This window comes from Osmerus mordax, chromosome 24 (genome assembly GCF_038355195.1).
Source record: "Osmerus mordax isolate fOsmMor3 chromosome 24, fOsmMor3.pri, whole genome shotgun sequence".
NCBI lineage: Eukaryota > Metazoa > Chordata > Actinopteri > Osmeriformes > Osmeridae > Osmerus > Osmerus mordax.
The window spans coordinates 8319203-8342689 of NC_090073.1; the positions used below are offsets into that span (position 1 = coordinate 8319203).

Here is a 23487-nt window from a genome sequence, read left to right on the forward strand (position 1 = left end):
TCACGTAACCAGCTGGGGTTCCTCTCTGGAACCCTCCCTGGAAACGACTGAAGGCTTTTTCTTTTTTTTAAAGCAGGCCACGATGTTCCGCAGAGCAGATCAAGGAGCGCTCGTTAACTCTTTTGCTCTTCACGAGCTCGTCTGTGAGCGACGCTGAACCTTAACAGGTTGTTGAGGCAGCGGAGAGCAGCCCAGATCAAACGGTGCTCCACTGGGATCAGGGTCCTGTACTCGAGCATCAGCAGCTTCTGACACACACACACACACACTGCTAAGGGAATCTGTGTGTTACATTTTCCTATGTATAATACAGAGCTGCTAACTCTCACGGTTTTGCCGTGTGACACACGCATTTCAACCATTTCTCACGCTCTCACGCCACACATTGTATACCTCACTCTGAAAAGCCAAACAAGTAGCCAAGCTAACGTTGTAAACAGTAACGGACGAGGCGCAGGTTAACGGAGTGAAGCGTCATTGACCCGCAAACAGCCGTGTAAACTCGCCTGGGGGGGGGGGGGGGGGGGGGGGGGGGGGGGGGGGGGAGAGTGAAGCTAGCGAAAGCTCGTCTAAGGGGGGGGGGGGGGGGGGGGTTTCTACCAAATCTCACTCCAAGGTTTTTGGAAAAGCTGGCAGCCCTGATAACAGACAATCCTCATAAACCTACTAGCATACATGCGTTTGAGGAAGACTGGTGCTAGCCTCATCCGAACATCCTGTTACTGGCTGGAACTTCCTGTGAGTAAGTTTACCAACTTCACAGATGTTGTGGAGAAGACTCCAAGGCTCTTGCTCCACAGAAAGATCTGGTATGACTCCAGTAGGGAGAGCTGTAGGGTCACCAGGTAATGTCATACGGTTTCTCAATGTAATTCTACTGTACTCATCCATAGGGTTTAGTCCCCTTCGGACTCACCTCCAGGTTCATTGGCTAAACTAATTCAGCACCAGCTATAGTTGCTCTCTCCATGAGATGTTCTGTGTTGAAATGATGCTTTTTTTGTCTGCCAGTGTTTGCTTTTGATTGCTTAGACCTAAGTCTCGAAAGACCAGATGTATTGAAGGCGTGTCTTATTTCAGCTTCCTCCTGGCTGACATCTCTACTTCTTCAGTATCTCTTTATAAATCTTCAACCAGGTTCTTCACAGTCCCCACTAGTCCTCCAGGACTCCTTAGTAGTCGTTAGATCATTTTCACGGTGAGGCTTTTTGGAATTGACAGTTGGATCTATCAGTCTATCATCTGTTTTCAAATCAAACGGGAAGTGATTCATCCCGACATCACAGCGACAACACGCAGCGATTGATGTCAAGTGAGATCTCAGGTACGACCGTGCCGCGCCGGGAACGCTCGTTTGAAGACGGAGGCTCGCGGGCAGCGGAGGAGGCAAAGAGAGAGCGTACCCTTCGCCCTCCTTCTCTGCCCCTCCGAGGTTGGGGTCGTTTGGCATTCCGGGCGCATCGCCCCCTGCTGCTGGCGCGCTGGCAGGAGGACGCCTGAGGGGCCTCCTCTGAGCGCCGTGCCCTCGTTACTCCCCGCCTTGACTTTGGGTTTCACACAGGCAGCCCTTTGTTTACGCTGACAGGATGCGCTGGCTACTGACCTGGAAAAACTGGCCAAGACGGGTTGTCTTGTAAGGGGGGGGTGGGTGGGGAGGGCAGGGTGGATGAAGGGAGGAGGGGGTGTGATGTATAGCCTCCCTTCTGGGACCTTTCACTGTGGCGCATGGTGGAGATGCCTTCCCTCTCCCTCTCTCTCCCTCTCTCTCTTTCTCTTTCTCTTTGTGTCTCCTCTCTCTCACCGTCCATCTCTTTCTCTTCTTTCTTTACTCTCTCTCCTTCTCTCTCATCCTGTCTCTCATCTTGTCTACTGACTGGTGGTTTAACATGAGTCTCTATCCCCCCCTCCCCTCCTCCCCCTCCAATCACCAGGGTCATTCATCATTATTGTCAGGAAGGTGAGGTGATGTGAGCGGGTGGGTGTGCGGATCTATGACTCCTTTCGTTTCAGTGAACCTCATTACACAGCCTCTTCTTTGTAAAGGATTCCTTCAGAAAATTACTAATTTGACTGATTCTTTGATGATAAGACAACTCTTTAGATAAGCTTGATTGCTGGTCTATGTAAGTGTTACTCGTTCACAAACAGGTAGGCCGATAATAGCTGTGAACTCACTCTCTCAACCCTAACGGATCCTCATCTACAACGGTTGGAGATACACTTTCGTCATACATACATACATACATACGCACACACATACATACGTCATTGCCTGTCTCGGTAGAATATCGCATAATGCAGTCACACACTGAATTACTAGAAGATTCATACGATTCAGTTCATTAATTGTATAACCAACAGACACGAACAGGGAATGTACAAGTCCTCTTGGTGTGTTTGTGACTGGAGGTCAACAGCACAGGGACGACAGGAACTAACACCACTTCCACCTCTTCAAAACAACCAACGTTCTCCTCACAACCCACACCAGGATCTTTCAGACGCTTCGGAAAGTTTAGGTTTGGTTCTTCCTTGTTAGAGCAGCTCTTTTTGTCAGGCTGTCTTTAATCAGGCTCGTCTCAGGAGAGGATATATTTAGCCACCTTTTTGGAGGCTAAGGCTCCTTCTTTACCAACATAGGGCACTAATGAGACAGAGCGCCGGTGCAGGGAAGCGTTAATTAAGGCAAGTATGCGAGGGAAGAGGCGAGAGCAGCACGCTCCCTCCGTACATACATTAACTTCATCCCACCTCATCCTTGTAGCCTTCCCCTTGTTTTTCCCTTCTTTTTTTTCCACGTAGGTTGCACAAACAACAGATGGCTCCGACGCAGACCTGTGGAAGGACGGCCTATTCAAATCCAAGGTCACACGCTACCTCTGTTTCTCCACAGGAAATGTAAGTGGAAATTGAGGCTTTCTTTTTGTCCCTATCTCTTGCTCCAGGAAAACCTCATCACCAACTCCTTTCTTTTGTTTTGTTTTTTACCTTGCAACTGGTTTTTGTGGTTTTGTATCTCATGATTCCCCATCTCTCTAAAGCGCTTTGATGATTAAGATCCCAGAACAGGGATAAACTATCTTTTGTTTTTTTTTGGAGCCTGTGTTTGTCGACCCCTGACCCAGAATGTTCCCTTGACTTTTAAAAGTACGGTTTAAAAGGACTGCCAGCTTGAACTTAGTCTACGAAGATGAGATCTGTATGTCATGTTGTCTGCTACCATAGTGGGATTCTGTGGTTATACTGTAGGCGTGTCTGTGTCCTCAAGAGAGTATTATTAATTATTATTCATGAGATTACAATGAGCTTTTATCCCTTTTATTTCTATTTATTCTATTAACCTTGTCCCCAAGGAAATTGTGTATACCTGCTAACCACTCTTCAAAGGTGATGCACACATCCAAAATGTTGGAATTCTGAAAATGAAAAACCTATTTTATAAGAGAAGACACTTCAAAGGGATAGTTCAATATGGTTCAAAGCAGGCCTCTCTGTCCTCTGAGATCCTGCTGTTTGTGTCAGCAGCCAGGATTATTTCCACACTGAATGCATTCCTCCCACGTACTGAATTCTGAATAGATTATGTACAGTGTATAGATTAAACTATAGAAAGTTGGTAACAAGAAGCATATTTTACTTTACAATGCAATCCTTAACTTGTCTCTCCATTTGCAGTAGTTTTCAAATAGTTAGTAGTTTGCCCGTTTTACAAAAACGTCCCCAAGTTATCAACTTTTTTTCACCTCACGTTTAGGTTATGGTTATATTTTTGGTTGACCATTGTCTCGATCGAGTCCACAGTTTAGTTTTTATCAGACAAATAACTTTTTTCCCGTTCCTGTGTGTTATCTTAAAATCCATGTCCACACAGTTTTAAACAACTTGACACAAATGAAACATGGCAGTGCCATCAACAAAGGCTATTCTGTCTGCCAGTCAATATAGCCCCAACAGTAATTGTCTTTGACAAAAACAGATTCTGCAAAATTAGTCGGTGAATAATGTGGAGGGGAGTAAACAGGTTGTTATTTATCATCCTCCAGGTTGGGGGTAGATGGCCCCGCTTGTCAGGTCCTGATGGGAAAAATCTCTCTTGCAAAAGAGGGGGAAACAAGCTGAAAAAAGGTTTCATGCATAATAATAACATTCATCCATATTCTACCCTAAGTCAGAATAAAAACTATGAATAAAAAATGCCTCTAATGGTAATGACTACTGGGCAACAGTAGCAGCGGAATCCAGATTTTCAGACGCCTTCGGTCACGGCTGGGTCACTCTAGTCAGCACTGGCGCCGTGTATTACGGCAATTTATTACCGGGAAAAATGAAAATGTAACGACTGGAGGCTCAGTGCCTGAGAAGAGTCATGCTTGAAAATGTCAACTAAACAATCCCTGATTGTTTTTAACCATTCCCGCCATGATGAACAGGACCGCCCCCCCACAACCTCTCTGTTCCTCTCCAAGGGCTGACAATGATTGCAAGTTCACAAATGCATTAAATAAAATAAAATAAGCTATTATAAAGTAATTACTTCCACCATTGTGTACTCTCTTTAAAGGCATCCCAAGCTTTTAGCAAATGATCGATTAATTGTGTTTACGATTTCCTCTGAGAGCCCTCCGGAAACGAAATAACCCGTTTCTCCCTTTACTTCCTCGTGAAAAACGTCCGTTTGTGATTCTCGAATCTGCAACCGTTGTCTTCCTCTGTCCTTTCAGAGCCAAACAGCCAATGTTGTTGTTGACATGAGGCTGATTGATTTGAAGGACACCTTACCAGAGGGTTTCACACTCCTCTCAGAAACACTGGATACACGTAAGTCACAGGTTCATGCCAACCAACAATCAGAAGGTTTTAATCACACCTCTCCTCTTCCTCTCACGTTCCCTGACCCAGTGTGAGAGTGTCCTCCAGGGCAGCTGAGCTCGAGAGAGAGAGAGTGAATGTTTTATCGGTGCAGGTTAGTTTAATTTATGATGGTCTGTAGGAATAAAATAAACATTTTGCCCCGGAGGTAGAAGAGACGAGAATCATGACTCATTGTTTATCTCAGCTGGAGCCGGCCTCTCTTTATGAGGGGCTTATTTATTTATGTATTTATTTGGGAAGAGGACGAGTGGATGGGGCTTCTCTAATATTAATGAAATGAATCCCCAGGTGCTTTAGTGCCTTTTCAGTGCTATGTATTTCTAACCTCACTATCCATGCCTTGAAAATGCAATAATATTTTGGTGTCGGGAAGCCAGACAGCTTGTTTGTTATGTTACTTATCATTTACACTGCACTTTTTGCTTCTGCTCGGATATAAATGACTGAGGCTGAAAAGTAATATGGCTGTGCATAGCGATGTCTGAGACGAAGTGAGGAAAATGTAATGTTTTATTACTGTGTGTGTTTCCATGTTTAATGTACACTATACATCTGACAAAATGTATGAAGTTCAACTCTAAACTAAACCCTAAATATTAAGTAAAATACAGAGTTTATATTTTCCAGATGTGGACTTCAGTTGTCTAGGGACTGACTTGCGTCATCCGTTCCAAAAAAGAATTTGTAGGATTAAAGACCTTAACGGGGTTACCATGACGACGGCGCTCTGGGCCACCAAGAAACAGATTTGGAGAAAGCGGTTGTAAACATTCACTATGTGTCAGTGTTTTAGGATTTTAACTACTTATAAACTATCTTTTAGTGTCTCAGCAATACCTGAAAAGAGTGTTCTGTCATTTTACTCTGGCTTGAAAATGACTGTCCTTCCACACAAGTCTGGGTGTGTTTGTCTGTTCCTCTCCCCCCTGACCTGACCCTCTCCTGCAGCCTTCCTCAGTCCTAGCCCCAGGGACCCCCTGCCCTGCATGCTTTAGATGTTTCCCTCTACCAACACACCTGATTCAAATGAATGGGTCAAGCTCAGGAGAAGGGAACAACCCATTCATTTGAGGTGCTGGAAGCGGGAAACATCTAGAACATCCAGGACAGGGGGGGGTACCAGAGGACTGAGAGAAGCTGCTCTTCACCTGACTCCTGACGAAGTCAGACGGCTGAGCGGTGAGGGAGTCGGGCTAGTAATCTGAAGGTTGCCAGTTCGATTCCCAGCCGTGCCAAATGACGTTGTATCCTTGGGCAAGGCACTTCACCCTACTTGCTTCGGGGAGAATGTCCCTGTACTTACTGTAAGTCGCTCTGGATAAGAGCGTCTGCTAAATGACTAAATGTTCTGTGCCTCCCAGAGGAGCCTTCCCTGAGGAAGAAGAGACTGTGTGTTAAGCTCTGCCCTCGCGGAGACGCCCAGACCGCTGTGTGTGACATGGTGATCATCTCCAAGGCCAAACACACACCGACTGACTACACTTGTATAGGGTGAGTGTAGCGGGCCCGTAGAAGCAGTCTCCATGGAGATTGTCGTGTTTATCCACTCGGAAATGTCCTTTTTGTTGTTTTGACGTTCTGTTGGTGTGCTGTTTCCATAGGGAGCTGAACGGTATGGGGATATGGTATCGGATGGGCAGTGTGCACCAGGAAGAGTCCACCGATGTTCCCATCTCCAGCCCAACAAGGTAAAGTAGACCGATACTGTTGACCTCTTGAGCTCTCAAGCTGGCCGCTGAGCACTTGACCTCTGTACCAAAACTTTTTATTTCAGTTTTCAAACATTATTGGAGAGAGTCTCAGATTCATGATTCTCATTGCCAGTGACTGCTTTGCTGTCATTGTTGTGCACATGACAATCAATGACTTGTAACATGAGCTGGCAACGCACAGCAGACACAGCAGACACAGCAGAGTCCAGCAACACAGCAAAGTCCAACCCAGAAGGTGTAGCCCCCACCACGTTAGCAACACACCACCCTGCAAGGTGTTTGAAGTTCCTGGGTTACAACACAAGGTATCATTCCTGTGTCACAGAGTAAGACTCTTGACCATTGTCAGTGTTGGTGACGAGACACTGAATATCAGTGTTAGGGATGTTGATAGTCCTCTCCCTGTTTTCCTGTTAGTGTTGTGCTTGTAGTCGAGGATCCATGGCAGATAAGTGACACACAGACAGGTCCACCACGGGATGTGAGCAGACACAGGCTGGACCCAAGGGCGCAAGGGCATGCCCAGCCCCCAGACAGGACCCCCTGAATGGGACTGCGGGTTCAGCGAGGCCTAAACTCCCGCTAGTGCATAGTCCCAAGAGGAAGAGGAGGAGGAGGAGGAGGAAGGCTCGGTGACTGTGGTGACAGCAGCGCCGCTGCACGGAGCAGACTGAGGGGAAGAGGTGTAGCCTGAAGAGGGGGAGACAGCTGCTGAGGAGGGGAAGAGAGGAGGGGAGGAGAGGAGAGAGAGAGCCCTGCCTGGCTGTACCATGCCCCAGCCTCAGCTGTACTGTCTTCCCCTGCCCTTGGGCCTGTGGAGCGAACAGCATGGCTTTGTACCCAGTCCAGCTCCAACGGCTCAATTATTTATTGTGATGAAGTGCTGGGGATTTCCTGAGAAAATGGTAAATAAACAATGGAGTCTCCTTCAGTGAGGTGGCGCTGTTGCCAGAGTTGTACGATGCTGTGTTTGGGGCTGGTACAGGAGTGTGGATAGTGTCTCTTGGGGCTCAGGGCGGAGTGAGACTAGCAAGACGATTCCTCCACTGCTCTGATGACAAACCTTGTGATTAAGGACCTCTGAAGTTCCCCATTTTTAGGATAAAAAAAAAAAAAACCCTTTTTCTTTTTTTTTCTTTTTACAAACAGAACCCAGACCAGAGTTTAGGAAGGGAATCTTGCATGTTTGGGGAGAAGGTAATTAGTAATGTTTGATACATTGAAATGATAGAGAAAAGCGCTTCAACTATGAACGGTAATTCTTAGCTCTTTTGAAGCCCACTTTCATGCTGCTGAGGCGTTGGAGTGAGAATAAATTGCATCTCGAAGCAACACCCCACCTCACCCTTCCATCGCCTGCTGAGATCACAGACTCCTGTTTTTGTATTAACATTAAAATTCATGCCACATCGTGGCAGTCTTACTTTTAGTGAATTTCCATCCACTTTCCAGGGTTGCAGGGGCAGTAAGGTGAGATGAAGATACTCCCGCCAGATAAAGCAGGGTGCCAATTTGGTCTGCAATTTCTTTCTTAATTGGCTGTAGTTTTCCTCAGTGCAGAATCCTCTTTCTAAACAGGTAGACATCCAGCAGGGAGAAGGGACAGTTGCTAGTTCTTTGTCCTCAGCTAGCTCCGGCATAAATGAGCCTTACCACCTTCCAGGCTTCACATAGGGAGTGTATCTGGGACACTACAGGTGTGATTGTGTGTGTGTGTTTCATGGTAACTTGTTAAACCATGCACTGAGAATCTTGTGAAGGCTGAGTTCCACAGCCAGATACTTTTCTTCATCCATATTCAGCATGAGTTTATTCTGTCTCCTTGAGGCTATCAGTTTAACAACTTTATGGCTCTTGGAAAATCGCACCCTTTAAAATTAAGTGCGCTTTGCAGTCAGTGGAAAAGATGTTTTAAACACAGTCAATAATGTGCACAGTTTCAACGACCCTTGTAAGTTTGAATCCTGGTGTTCCCTCAAACACTGCCGTGCGTTGCCTCGGGCAACAAGAGCGAGGAGTGTCCTTGAATGAACCACAGAGGCAGATTTTATAGTTATGACAGGGTGTTTATGTTAGTCATTTCCATGCTCAGCCTGTATGAGGTTGTTTATGTTATGAAGATACAGGCCTACTACACATCATTTGTATTGTTATGTGTTTATTTAATTTTAAAGTGGGAGCTAAACCAGAGAGGGGCTGTTTCATCTCTCACATGTGTATGCTTGAGTGACGTTTAGTTTACATGGTTAATTGTTGCAGTTTGCTACCCCGATCTGCTTTAATTCATGTTTTGACGGCATGTTTATTTTTTTTGGCGCCATTTTCATGGCACGGGTTCCTGACTTCCTGCTTGCCTAATGGTGAGAATCTGTGCTGTCCAGTCCCGCTTTTAAAATGTGCAGAGTAAAGGCTGCCTCGCTCGCTGGCTATGCTGCCAACTGTGTGCTAAACCTGTCATTACTGAGGCAGATCCCTGACCTCTGGATCCAATGGTGGCATATATTAGCCTTGTGCTAATATTGCAATTTCACTTTGTTCTCCCTCATAATCAAGACTTCTGGTCTCAGAATAATAGCCTGGTGTGTGTATATATACTTTTATAAATTAAAGGGAATACAAATAAAAATTGTAAGGCCCAGCTTAATCTTTTGCACATTGTAAATGTGGGTATTATTTTCCATCAGGTCAGGTGGTAGAACAAATAAATTCAGTCACGTTAGCATGCATCACTGGATGTTTATAGTTTTTCCCTCTGGCTTAGACGCTCTTTATCACTGACTGGGGATTGACACTAGGTCCGTCCCCTGCAGTCTACCCTGGTCAACCAGCCCTCTCTCACCATCAAGAGGAACAGCATCATTAACCGTGTCCTGGTTTGACAGAAGTCCTGACTGTAATAAAATAATCACAGTTTTATTCAGTTTTTACCAACTAACTTTGCGGAATCCTTCAAGTTCCAGGTATGTTTTCAAATCAAGTAAATGTGGAGTAAAGGGATGCCACAAACGCCAGAGCTAAATAGTAAGATCGCATTTGTGAATCCAGATCGAGATTCTTATCAGCACCTGACACAAAGCTTAGAGGAGGATGATGATGACGGACGCGAAAGCAGAGCCTGCAAAGCACATCTGTCTACACGTTGAGGAAGGTGTGGAGATGTTGTCATGGGAGAAGCAGGATGAGTGTCAGAACGAGAGCTCCTAACCCTCTGTATTAGAGATACGGCTCGTCACTGCTAGTATTTTTATCCACATCTCTCGGTAGAATACCACTTGTCTGTCCACTAGATAACAGACGTGATTCTCTGCTTCTTGGATAGACAGCTCTATTTTATTTTCTCACATTCTATTTCCAAAACCTCACAGAAGGGCTACACATCATACACCTCACTATGCGCGTAAATAAAGTGATTAATTCTTATTTTACATATGCAAATTGATATATTTAATTTTTTTACTAACATCTGAATGTCAATAAATAAATTATCTTCTGTTACTTTCTGCTTTATGCGTCTTTCATGTCACTGGGCCAAAATACTTTTGAGTGGTGTTGTAATTGTTCTAATCCGTTAGTCCATGTTTCTAGTTTAGCTATAATTTAATGAGGATCTACACTGTAATTAAATATTCAAATTAGGAATATGTGTCAATATGGCTCTCGTTGCCTGAAATGATGATTAATTGTAGTGAAAACTCCCGTGGCCAACATAATCTGAGCCCAAACGCTGCAGTTGATTATGTAGCAATGCACTTGGCTTCCCCGTTTTCAGAATTAGACATAAAATTAATTTGCCATATGTTCTCCTCACCAGTGCACCAAAAATCACAGAATTTAGGCTGAGACTCTTTCCTTTGTGTCTAAAGCTGCTGAATATGTACATAGTAACAGTTACGTCCAAAACTTTCATCCTTAATTGCAAGCTTTCTGAAAACTTGCTGAAAAATGTGCTCTCTGCACTAATCATGTTTTTCCCAAAATATTGTTTTTGTATCGAAGGATTAAGCAAGCTACATACATTCTCATCTGGGTTTTGTTGATTCACTAATCATTATTTTATGTGGAATTGCTTTCAAAGGACTATGCTGTACACTTATCACTGTGTTGACCTTATCAAATGGATAATATTAATACAAAGCAGATGTCTTAGGTAGTGTTTCCCTGGGTTACTCATTTGCATCTGTGAATCTAAGTGAAGATGCCTATTGTTCTATATTGTATCATAAACTCAGCCATTCAGCTCTGATTTCTATAAAAGAGCATCAAAACTATCTCCTTTCATTTTATCTTTGTTTGTAAAATGTCTCAATTCTAGGGGAGACATGTACCCCTCTGTCTCTTATGTGGAGTCAACCTTTGCAGGCTGAAGGAAGTCTTCATTAAATGTGGCAATCGGTTCAACAAGATTGATGCCAACCTTTTAAAAATTCAGCATTGTCTGGGATTTAACATGACCAAATGCTGATGTAAATGAACAGGGGAAAAGTCGACCCTATCATTGCAAATAAATCTGAGTTGCACTGGTCTGATCATAAATACAACAAGCTGTCAAGAGGCTAGTTTTACTGCCCTTGATGGAAATTATTGTGTTTTTTTTTATCCCATCAAATAGATAGGAACATAGAATATCCACAACTCATGTAGTACCGTCTTCACAGTATGCAGATGTATACTTATTTATTTTCAAGCTCCCTAAAGTTAAGATTAATAGTTGCTATGACAGCCATAAACAGTGCAGACTATGTAAAATAGCACACATGCATAGTCAGAGGCACTTCATCCTCTAACTTTCTGAAAGTTGTCATCTGAAAGATGTAATCTTTCTCCATCCACAGTTTCCACCTCACTTTCCCTCCCCATATGCAGGTCTCCGTTTCACGTGCAACTTCTCAAAATACATCTTAATCCAATCCCCTTGACCTTGGCAAAGACAATGTCGGGTTCTTATTATAAGAATGTTTTGTGAGCAACTTTTATAGATTTCCCAAAGTTAAGATGCATTTAATAATAGCGTTCGGTCAGAGAACATTTAACTTCAAAGCATGTGCAAAGTTATGTTATGCATCCGTCCTGAAGCTTGATAAATTCCTAGTGCTCTGGCTGGCTTTATCGATTAATGAGTCTCGGGGTGTAACTCATGAGAGCTTGATTGATGAGGATTGCAATCGTACATGTTTGTTTGTTAGCTGCGACTTCCCATGAAGTACACTGTGTGCTGTTTTCAATAATACAGTATACAATTCCCAAGAATTAAACTTTCCTTGTGTGCTAACCAGATGCTAACCAGTCCCACATCCAGAAGGCCAGGAGGCTAACTCTAAGGAAGGAAGGGAGACAGTGTGGAAGGGAAAGAGGGAGTGTGAGGGAGAGGGGGTATAGGGTTGGGTTGGAGGTCCTGAGGATAACATTTACATTTAGTCATTTAGCAGACGCTCTTATCCAGAGCGACTTACAGTAAGTACAGGGACATTCCCCCGAGGCAAGTAGGGTGAAGTGCCTTGCCCAAGGACACAACGTCAGTTGGCATGACCGGGAATCGAACTGGCAACCTTCGGATTACTAGCCCGATTCCCTAACCGCTCAGCCACCTGACTCCCACTTGAACAGGCTTGAACAGGTTGTTCCTTCTGTTGTGAATCCATCCGACACATAATCCACATTGTGGCCTCCTTCTGTAAATCTCAGACAGACAGATGTCACCCGAAACATTGTGAAGGTGCTGAACATTTACATTTAGTCATTTAGCAGACTCTCTTATCCAGAGCAACTTACAGTAAGTACAGGGACATTCCCCCGAGACAAGTAGGGTGAAGTGCCTTGCCCAAGGACACAACGTCAGTTGGCATGACCGGGAATCGAACTGGCAACCTTCGGATTACTAGCACGTGATGCTGTTCCCTCTATCTGTTCCAGACCAGCAGAGAAGGACCCTAACAGCCTCTACAGAAGGACCTCGAGCAGACCTGACTACCAGCACCAGACCTCAGGCCTCTACACCATGTCAGGTAAAATATCCTGTCAACAGACTCCTCGTGTTCCCCTCTTTTGTGTCAGAGACTCTAACTTATGACGAGCCTCTCTCTGAGGTTTCAGTGGAAGACGTTGCCCAGCCCTTGGTAAAATCGAAATGCGTAACTTTCTTTCTGAGATGTTCGTGCTTAAAGCTGCATCTTAAATCGCATGACTCGAGTTAGACTAATACTCAAAGCTCTAGAGCGTGTACAGCTGTACTGTATGTCTTTATGGAAGTATTTAATCTCTGCCAGTGTGAAAAGAGCCGTTGTGGTAATTGATCTACAAATACTGTGTGTGTGTGTGTGTCTTTCATCACTGGGCGTGTACAGAGCGGTGCTTATCTGTAAGAGTGAACACTGCCTCCCAGAGGGCTTCACCACTGCACTCACGAGAACATTTAACAGCTGTCAAAGATGATCCAACGCATGGCATCGTCACATCTACCTTCCCTTCCTTTTACTCCTTGTGTGGTCGAGACTGAAGCTAAACGCTCCCTGGGATGATAACCAATGAAAAGTATTTGATGAAAAGCAGCCAGGGTTTAGTCTTCATGCCGCGGCGCGGGTAGGCAGAGCTGGTCTAGGTGAGGTGGAGGCTGGGTAGTGGAGGTGTAGAGAGGGGAGGTGGGAGGCTGGCTAGTGGAGGTGTAGAGAGCGGAGGAGGCAGTGAAGGCAGCCTTTATCCAGCTGGAGAGAGACACCATGTGGTGAAGGTTTCTCCCTGCTCCAGAGAGGAGGACTGTCAGGGCGATGCTGGGATCCCAGTTATCCCTGTCAGACTCTGGTTGTCTTCCTGCTTACTGTTTGGCCTGACACATAGGTGACACTATCTACCAGCCTGTCAGAGCACACATGGTTTTTAGACCATGAGCAATAGAGATGTCTTTAATAAATGATGGTATGCATTTCCAATGTGTGTTTCTAAGCAGTGATTTGGAGATAAATCTTCATTAAAACATTTTTGTTTTCAGTTGAAATGTTTTACACCTGTAATTTATAGGATTTCTTAGGATATCATGCATGCATGAATATATAGTTAATCACACATTCATGTTTTTTTACATGAATTACATGAATGTTAATATGCTGGTATTGTTACAATTCAGGTGATGGTATGGGGGGAGCCTTGAAAGGGTAGACAAGGACAGCAAAGGATTTGAGTCATCCTGTGTGCCATGCTTTGTCTGAACAGAGTTTCAAGTGGCACTGAAGAGCAGGCTAATACAGCAGTCTTCCAGAGTCATGTATGACCAGGGGCCTGGCGACCAGGGGCCTGGCGACCAGGGGCCTGGCGACCAGGGGCCTGGCGACCAGGGGCCTGGCGACCAGGAGGCTGGCGACCAGGGGCCTGGCGACCAGGAGGCTGGCGACCAGGGGCCTGGCGACCAGGGGCCTGGCGACCAGGGGCCTGGCGACCAGGGGCCTGGCGACCAGGGGCCTGGCGACCAGGGGCCTGGCGACCAGGAGGCTGGCGACCAGGGGCCTGGCGACCAGGGGCCTGGCGACTTAATCCCTCCAAGTCCTTGGTTAAAGGCAGAGCCCTCATCCAGCCCCACATTCAAAGGGTTAGAGGCAGCCTCGTGTTCGTTAGCAAAGTGACGGCCTACACCAGAGTGTGGGGGCGTGGCAGTCAGCGGAGTTGTGTTCCCCGGGAGCTGTGTGGTGTGTGTGTGTGTGGTGAGTGTGTGTGTGTGTGTGGTGAGTGTGTGTGTGGTGTGTGTGTGTGTGGTGGGTGTGTGTGTGGTGTGTGTGTGGTGAGTGTGTGTGTGGTGTGTGTTGACAGCTGGCCAGGTTCGAGATGGTCTAAAACCATGCGGGTTGTGTCAAGCCAGCGCGGGCACCTTCTTTAGGATTGATGAATTGCCTGTTTTCTTGATTAAACCCTCCGTCACTTCCAAAAAAAAAAAAAAAAAAACGGAAAAAGAAAAACACCAACACACAAAAAGAATGATCCGGGGGGAGGAGAGGAAACAAGTCGAGGAAATCTGTCATCTTCAGTCACATTATGTACTATTGTGATGTGCAGGGACTTTGACATTTATTACCAGAATATTAAAAACAAATCCACGTAGAATTTCCAACCCTCACTCAAGATAGTTCTTAGCAGAGAGGGAGCTTTCATAGCATTCCCCGACCCTGTTATGTTACTGGCAGCTCTTTGATCTTATGGTGAATTTCTGTACCAATTATTACTCATGCAATTGACAGAAGCTCAGGGTATCTCTATACATAATTAAAAAGTGAAAAAAGCATCAATTATTGTTTTCGTTTTTTTAGCTATGTTTTGCATTTCACTAAATAAATGTCGAGGAAATGTGTCAAGTTTTATAATTTTTTTTAATTGTGTTCTTTATTTCTTTTAATATGACTAGATGCTTCTCTATTTAAACATGTTAAATGGACCTAATGCATATAACTCCTGGTTTCTTGTTATGCTGCAGGCTTTTAATAAAATTATGCATCGAACAGGCTAATAGTATTCAGCAGCCATCCTCCTGATAAATAGGTAAACCTAATAAAAAGTAATACATTAACATATCTATTGAATTAATCAAAAAGGATCTTGACACCGGTCTTGATATAACGTAATATGGAGAGCAATTATTTCCTTATCCATTAAAAGAAGTTCAATTAACAGATGGAAGACAGTTCATCCTTTGCAGAAGGAAAAAAAATAAAAAGAAGAAAAAAAAATAAAAAGGAAGATTCAAAATTAACTTGGGTTTGCAAAATATCACAGCAGCAAGGAGACAATGATTTTAGATTTTACAGAACCGATATTAGAATCCACATTAGACTATTCACATCTGTTTTTAATTTGGTCCAAATAATTAGAAAATGCAATGAAGCTTTCCAATTAAAACACCACTTTATGCTGTTTAATAATACCCTCATAATATTATAGCTTATGAAATGACAGGTGAGCGGGTGTATGAATAAAACATAAAGTGACTGAAAAAGAAGAGAAAAAAAACGAGACAGTTGTAGGGGGGCTTTTAAATGCTCGACATAATTTGCATATATTAATCTCCTCTTTTCAGCCTTATCAAGCATTCCACTGTATTTGAAGTTAAAATAGTTGTGACAGGCAGGGGTACGCATGGTTTTTCCAAGGATTTATTACTTGTATAATTCTGGATCTTTAATAAGCCAATATGACGGATCCTCAGAATTCACTAGAATTCAGTTAATTGTTCCAGATGGTGCTCACTGATTATGCAAAATTACTTTCTTTCTCTTCTTTTTCCCAACTACACCATTTTTTGATTGACTAACACAGAGAAAAAAGATTATTTTTGGCCCAGCGCTTTCATTAAGAAGCTTCTCATCAGGTTTCAAACAAAAGTTCCATCTTATCTCCCTGTGTAGCTCGGCGCTGGTGCGGGCCTAGAGAGGCTAAGTCGGTCCTCTGCTCTAATCTCAAACCATGATGGATCTCAGCTGCTACTGAACTGGTGGGGCCGTATTTTAGAATAACAGAATAATTTTAGCTGAGGGATTAAAAAAGCGCCAGCTCCCGTCTAAGGACACTAAAGAAACACTTTTCCATGCCACGAGGAGATGGCACCTCTGGTGGTGAACGAAGGGCACACTGGAAAAACCGTTGTGAGTCATTTGATATACATTTACATTTAGTCATTTAGCAGACGCTCTTATCCAGAGCGACTTACAGTAAGTACAGGGACATTCTCCCCGAGGCAAGTAGGGTGAAGTGCCGTGACTCTAGATATAACTCTGACCCATGTTCAAAGAGATAAACAAAGTCAATCTTGAATGGAAATCTAATTAGGTTAATGGTTTTGGATACTGTTGATACTTATGAGCAGGTACTTTTCCTTCTTTGAATTGGCCAAGAAAACAATAACCTAAGTTAAGCCAAATATATCGATCATCAACTTATGAAAAATCCACAACACAATAGCAATGAGTTTTTTTTCTAAATCAACTGTCACTTGCATTTGTAAAACCTGCCTAGCAGTCCTTATCTTTTTACTTCTAAACCTAGTTTGGCTATATCTATTATAGTTATCCATGAAATATCAATATCACATAAGTGGCTTTGAATGGTTTCGGAGGCTGGACTCTGGAGCCTCATTTTTCATAGCTCTCTGCAGCTCCCTGTGATGGAAGATGGTGTCCATTATTCTCCATGGACAGACATGGACATCCTCAACAGATGAGCCTGTCACTGCTCTCTTCCTCTCTTCACATACAGCAGGGTTTGTTATCACACATCTAATTAGAACTTGATAAAAAATATCCCCCCCACCCCCCCAAATCCAGTCATTAAATTTAGTTTAGGGAGATTTATGGTCAAATATGCCTTAAAGATCTTTTAATGGCTGTGCTGACTTGTTCAGTTTGTAATTGATGATCTTCTAATACATGCTGTAGTGTGATTTAGAAAGCACAATGAGATTCTGGAAATGAAGTCATTTTAGCAAAGGGCATCCGGGGCCTCCCTGAGGTTGCGTTTACAAGTTCTCCTCATACTCTTCACCAGGAGCAGTTTAAACATCCACTAACTAATACCCCCACCGCAGCACAGTTAACAATACCTTGTTCGAACACACTTACTAATGCAGTTAAATAGAATCTGTAGATTTACAGTGGACGTAGTTAAGTGGATGTGTACTCACTTAACTGAGAACAGTGGCCAGTGGAGGGCTTCTTAGCATAATAAATGGCAGGGTGGCATTGGTTGATTGGTTTAGGGGGGTGATGAATAGGTGACGGGCTGGTTTAGTGGCTGCCAAGCAGGCCCCTCTGGCTGTCATCCCCTCTGTCATCCCCCCTGATGGTAGCGTTCATCACTCACCATGTAAGGTGTCACTTCACGTTTCTGGGTAGTGCGAGCGAGGAGGACTTAATAACGCCCCCCATATCCTTTCAGGGTGTTCAGCTCAAAGCCCACAGGCTGCTCACAGCTCAGGGTGTGTGTGTGTGTGTGTGTGTGTGTGTGTGTGTGTGTGTGTGCGTGGGTGTGTGTGTGTGTGTGTGTGTGTGTGTGTGTGCGTGCGTGCGGGTGTGGGGGTGTGTGTGTGGGTGTGGGTGGGGGTGGGTGTGTGTGTGTGCGTGCGTGCGGGTGTGGGGGTGGGTGTGTGTGTGTGCGTGTGTGCGTGTGTGTGTGTGTGTGTGCGTGGGTGTGTGTGTGCGTGCGTGGGGGTGGGTGTGTGTGTGTGTGTGCGTGCGTGCGTGCGGGTGTGGGGGTGTGTGTGTGGGTGTGGGTGGGAGGGAGGCATGGGAATCACCTAACACTGATGTACTGGTGAAGGAGAGGGGGCAGCATGGTAGGTAACTGTGAAGTCAATGATCATGACAGATCAAATGTCAGCCTGGGCCTAGGGGGGGGGGGGGGGGGGGGGGGGCTGGGGTAGCGGTGTGGTGTGACCCAGGCTTCAGTGGTGGGGAGTGTTTCTAGTTATGTATATATTTTTTTTTTAGCTCGCCACATCCCTCGCATCATTACGGGTTAGTAGGCCCACAGAACCGCTAATTAAGAGGGGATTTGTGTAATTATGCCTTCTGCTGTGTCCCATCCGGTGCACGCAATTTACTGTCAGCTCCGTGCCAGATCCCAACCCTGTTCAGAGAGGCATACTCTTATACCCACATCCTGCAGCACATTTACCAGCACACTCAGCTAGGGACCCTGCCACTGCTAAGTTCTAAAAGACAATGTGCTACTTATCAAACGCTTAGTATTTTTCCAATCCCCGTACTTGTGCTAAGTGATGGTTGTTAGCCAACTCTGTAATATTAACATTCTTATTTGGGGATTATTGCCGTTGAAATCGCAGTGTATCACTGTAGATACTGCTCTGATACCATCTCAGTAATATTGGTTATATATTAGTAGTAATCTAATAGGGTATGAATATTTTAATGACTTGGGTTGATTCCAATTCTTAAAAGTATTCCACTGTCTGTTTGGCGACTACTGCCATGTGCTTGGATGGATGAAATATGGCCCCCGCATAGGTAATGTTGTCGGAAATGAGTATGTGCCTCTTCAAACCCTTCACCGTGGTGCCAGAATGTTTGTGGCCAGCACGGTAGGTACCGCTGGTTCTGCCCACTTTCTAGAAGACTGATGGACCAGAGCCCAACAGGGACTTCCTCCTGGCTCTCTACCCACCGCCTGATTTCAAGGGCTGCTTGTCACACAGATGGAAAAATAACTTCCTCCTTCCCTGCTAAATACTCCTCCGCGTTCCCTCAGCTCTCTTTCTCTCAGTAAACCTGAGAGCCTGCTTAGCAGCTAGCCGCACAGACCCCCAGGTCCTACACCTCTCGTACTCATCCTGTAGGAACCGGACAGTCGGTCTAAAGTCGCCGATATCAGTCACCAGGAAGGAGTTTAAGAGGCTCCTCAGGCTGCTCAAAGTTAATCTGTTTCACTAGGCAGAATGTGTAAACATTGAGCGGTTTTAATGGAAGACATTTTCGAAGCAGCCTGGTGTGTTTCTGTGTGCATTATGAGGAACCATAGACACGTTGAGGTAATGGATTCGGTTGTTTGTCTCCACACCTTTCTGCATCCCCTTGAGAAGTAACAGCTCGTCAGCGGGAGGTTTCGAGACTCTTCAGAGGATTGTTCAGCCTCCCCTTATTATTGCTGGAGGTATTGTGGAATAATAATAAGAAAGAAAAAAAAAAAAAATGATAAAAGAAAGAAAAAAAAGAGAGAATGGAATTCATCGAGCTCATAGTCATTAAAATAATCTGAAAATAGCAGCGCGCCATCATCTGTTCCCACAGCACGGGTCAGATACTCTGACACCTCCAAAATTCCTCCTGTCAGGGTAGGGGGCCATTTGTATTCTCTCTCATTAGGCAATTTGACTAATGACCTGCCGTGGCAGCAGAGTTACTGAGGGCCCCCTCTCCTCCTCTCCTCCTCTCTTCCCTCTCTCCCTGCTACTCTCCCCTCTCCTCCTCTCTCCCCTCTCTCCTCTCTTATATCTCCCTTCCTTCCTCTCTCTCCCTTCTGCTCTTTTCTCTCCCGGCTCCTCTCCCCTCTCCTCTCACCCTGGCTCCTGTCTCTTTCCCCCTCTCTCCTTTCTCCCCACTCCTCTCCGCTCTCTCCCCTCTCTTCTCCTCTTTTCTCTCCCCACTCCCCACCCCTCTCTTCCCTCTTTTCTCTCCCCACTCCCCACCCCTCTCTCTCTCCTCTTTCCTGCCGCAGCCTCGCCACACAGCCTCTCCTGGAACGGCACAGATGGCATGCCCCGGCGACAAAGTAAACGACAATATGTCTGGGAGATGCTGTCAGGGCCGGGCACTATTCTTCATGTCGGAGAGGGGCTAAGGGCTGTGAGTGGGCAAGAGGGCTCCTCCCGCTGCCTGCCTCTCCTGGAGCCTCCACCATTATCCTGATGACTGACAGGCAGTACGACCTGGACGTGCTATACTGGCGCTGCTCTGCCTGGGGTTTCTGTTCCAAACTAATACTCGCCCCCTGACAGGAAATACACAATCAGTATTTCCACGAGCTAGCCTGTTGAGAAGCCGGATGCGGCCGCAGTATAAACGTCACCTACGATGCGAGCGCTGCTTAGCTATCCGATGGGATCCACCTGGATAATCACAGTGGATAGAGATCAATGCGATCCTGTAGGGGCGGTGAAGCGCCCAAATAAAAGTTCATCGATATTCTTCCGCGTTGTTGGTGCGGAGGTGAGGTTCGGGTAACGCGAGGCTTGCTTGATCACTCCCGCGTGGGCGCTCCATTCGTCAACGTCAGAATATACCCCGTAAATGTGTGTGTGTCGGCGTGTGTGTGTGTTTGTGAGGGTGTTTGTGTGGGTCTCTGTGGGTGTACCTGTGTGCGCGCGCAGGTGTGTGTGTGTGAGGGTGTTTGTGTGGGTCTCTGTGGGTGTACCTGTGTGCGCGCGCAGGTGTGTGTGTGTGTGTGCGCAGGTGTGTGTGTGAGGGTGTTTGTGTGGGTCTCTGTGGGTGTACCTGTGTGCTGTGTGCGCGCGCCGGTGTGTGTGTGTTTGTGAGGGTGTTTGTGTGGGTCTCTGTGGGTGTACCTGTGTGCGCGCGCAGGTGTGTGTGTGTGTGTCGCCCGGCGTGGTTGATACAGGGACGGCTGGGGTCCTGGGTGACAGTGTATCCAGCGGTAGATGTGTGAGGGATTAGAGGGCTCGGCGCCCGCGTTAGAGGAAACTCTGCCCCGTCCTCAAACAGTCATCCGTCTGAGCCCAGGGACTGGAGATGACAACGCGGCCATTCCTCATCGCACCTGGCAGAGCCATTAATAAGGCAATGATCCACACGGGCCCTGTGCTGACTCTGTTCTTTACGCCACCATCAGTCAGACCATAGGGTCCCTCGCCGCCGAGCACCTCTGTCCTCAACTCCCACCCTCGCCCCCCCGAGCCGACCACGTCGTCTGCGCTGCATCTTCATCATCGCTGTGGTCCTCCTCCTCATCATCACCCTCACCGCCACTGTCATCATCTGGACCGTAATCGCCGTCATCATCATCATCTCCGCGCTTGCCGTCATCATAATCACCTCTCAAATGTTTTGCTCAGGGGGGAATTGTGATCTCACAAAGTGCCAGATCCGTCCAGGAGGCATACGCTTGCCCCTGCATACGTTACACTGTCCTACCCAGGCTGTCATACCCAGCCTGTTGCACCAGGGAGAGCTTTCCCAGGATCCCTGACGCTGGCCTGTGACTTCACTGATGTGCCCGTAACAGACTCCAGCCCGGGTCGCCAGAGAAGGCAGAGCACGCTTCATATCACCAGCCTCGGGACAGAAGATTGGACTCACATGACTTCAATCCTCTCCAGTGCCGGACCCGTGGCTGGTATGGTGCCATATCCATTTCCCGCCCCCGGACAATCTGCCCCTCCCCCCTTCCTCCTGAGAGATGGGCCCTCCAGTATAGATGGTGGAGGAATACTAAGTGAGATCTGATTTAGAATGGAATCCTTGAACAATAAAGAAGCGGGGCCAGCCTTCAGCCGTGGCTTCATCTGCCTGCGACACCGATCCATCACAAGCCACAATCTGCAGACTCCAGCTTCTGCTTGCTGGCTATCGATTCAAATGTATCCCCCCGCCCTCCCCCCCGCCTACCTCTCAGCCCCCGCGACATGCGAACACATGTTTATTCTCTTGTTTTTATGGGGCTTAAACAAGCCATCATATTCAGCCAATCACTGCTGCCGGGCACTTCCGAAGAGCCCCTTCAGCTGTAACTGCTGCTGGAGCAGACAGGAGCGAGGCGGAGGAGACACAGGAAGCCTGAGCAGCTCCGAGTGAGGTGGATCTGACACACCCAGACTGGATCATGTTGGTGTGGTGATGGTGGTGGTGTGGTGGTGGTGGGGAGGGGTGGAGGGGGGGTGGGTGTGGAGGCTACAGAGGGAGCATAGATGGCAGCCAAACAGGATCCTTCTGGCCTTCCTGGCTCTGCACTTTACAGTACTCTGATTTACTGTAGGTGTGAGTTAGGGTCGGTGTGGTGAGACTGAATGAGTCAGTCTTTGCTCTGCTGGCCTGAGGTCCTGAGAGCTGTGGGGCTGGACCACAAAGATCTCGTTGTAGCAGAAATCCACACGAGGGGAAAGCAGAGGAACCATGAATCTGAAGCGAGAAGGGGGAAAGTCGGAAAGTGTCCGAATGAAGAATCCTTTTGAAACGGAGCGCGATATTTCCTACGAAACTGCAGTATCAGTTCCAAAACGCGTCTCATAAGAAGCCTGTTCATACGTTTATGGTTTCGGTTTCCTGTACCAGGAGGCTGAATGGCTGCGGATGAGAGGCCAGCTTCTGGAAGCTTCTCTCAGTGTTTGCACCACAGCGAGAGGAAGTCAGAGAGTTTTCTTAATTTGGAGTTTGGAATTGAAGTCGAGCAGGTTTCCCTCTCACTCTGCCTCAGAGAGCCTTTGTGTCCCCTGTCACCCGTCGGTAATTTGGGCTCTAATGTATTTCATAAACAAAGGCCTGCTCTCTAGCCTGTCAGCCTTGACACCCTGAGCATGCTCAGAATGCTTCAGTATAGGGGTTACACCATGAATAATCAACAGTAGCCATCACACCGTTTTAACCATGATCATTATGATAAAGGGCATACACTTAATTACAGCCCTGCTTAATTATAGCTCTGTTGAAGCTCGTTTGTTTGGTCAAATGCTAATTATACCACCACCGCTCTTGGCAAGTCCTCGTTTCAATCCACTTTTTTTTCCCTCTTCGCCTGCCGAATAGTGCCGCTTATTTTCATGCAAATTGATATCCGGTGACTGTTTTGTCTCCGTCCTCTCCCCTCTTTCGGCGCGAGTGTGAGTGTGTCTTTGTTTTGGAGTCGCGCATCTCCCCGACGAGACAGAATCTGGAATAATCAAGAGTAATTAAAGTGGAAGGGACGGGGGGGAGGGAGGGTGGAGGAGCTCAAGTACAGTGGAGGATAAGAAAGGCTTTCATCTTCTTGCCATTGAGAGCTGCTCGTGGGGGGGGGGGGGGTGAGCTGCACTGCTATTAAATATTGTCACATTCAGCCCTGTTGAAACGTTTCACATGCAGAATGGGGAGTGATCGGGTTTATCAACTCAGGGTTGTTTTTCCTTTCCTTCCAGTCGTGGATGACATACCCTTCATGGTTTCTGACAAACATACCGGCCCTCGCGGAGAAGTGAGTATTTTAGTCTTCTGTAAACAAGAACCTCAAAGTCTTGTCCTCCTCCTTGTGCTAACACTGCTTGTATCTGGGCCTGATCTCCTCTCCTTTCCGCTCTCTTTTCTCCCTTTATCTCCTCTTCTCTTTACTCTTCTCCTCTCTCCTCCCCTCCTCTCCTCTCCACTTTTCTCCTCTCCTGTCCCCTTGTTCTCGTCTTAGTCCCCTCTTGTCCTCTCTCCTCTCCTTTCCAGAC

At 46.3% G+C, this 23487-nt stretch overlaps 1 protein-coding gene across 2 annotated transcripts in view; it reads left to right on the forward strand.

The window, feature by feature from the left end:
- The window catches only part of mvb12bb (multivesicular body subunit 12Bb), a 29989-nt gene that overhangs the window by 2025 nt on the left and 4477 nt on the right, over positions 1-23487 (forward strand). For both annotated transcript variants that reach the window (XM_067228268.1, XM_067228267.1), the window contains 6 exons: positions 2803-2898; positions 4722-4818; positions 6234-6363; positions 6474-6560; positions 12495-12586; positions 23194-23249. In XM_067228268.1, the coding sequence (XP_067084369.1) occupies positions 2803-2898; positions 4722-4818; positions 6234-6363; positions 6474-6560; positions 12495-12586; positions 23194-23249 (558 nt within the window). The remainder of the gene's footprint in view (positions 1-2802; positions 2899-4721; positions 4819-6233; positions 6364-6473; positions 6561-12494; positions 12587-23193; positions 23250-23487) is intronic.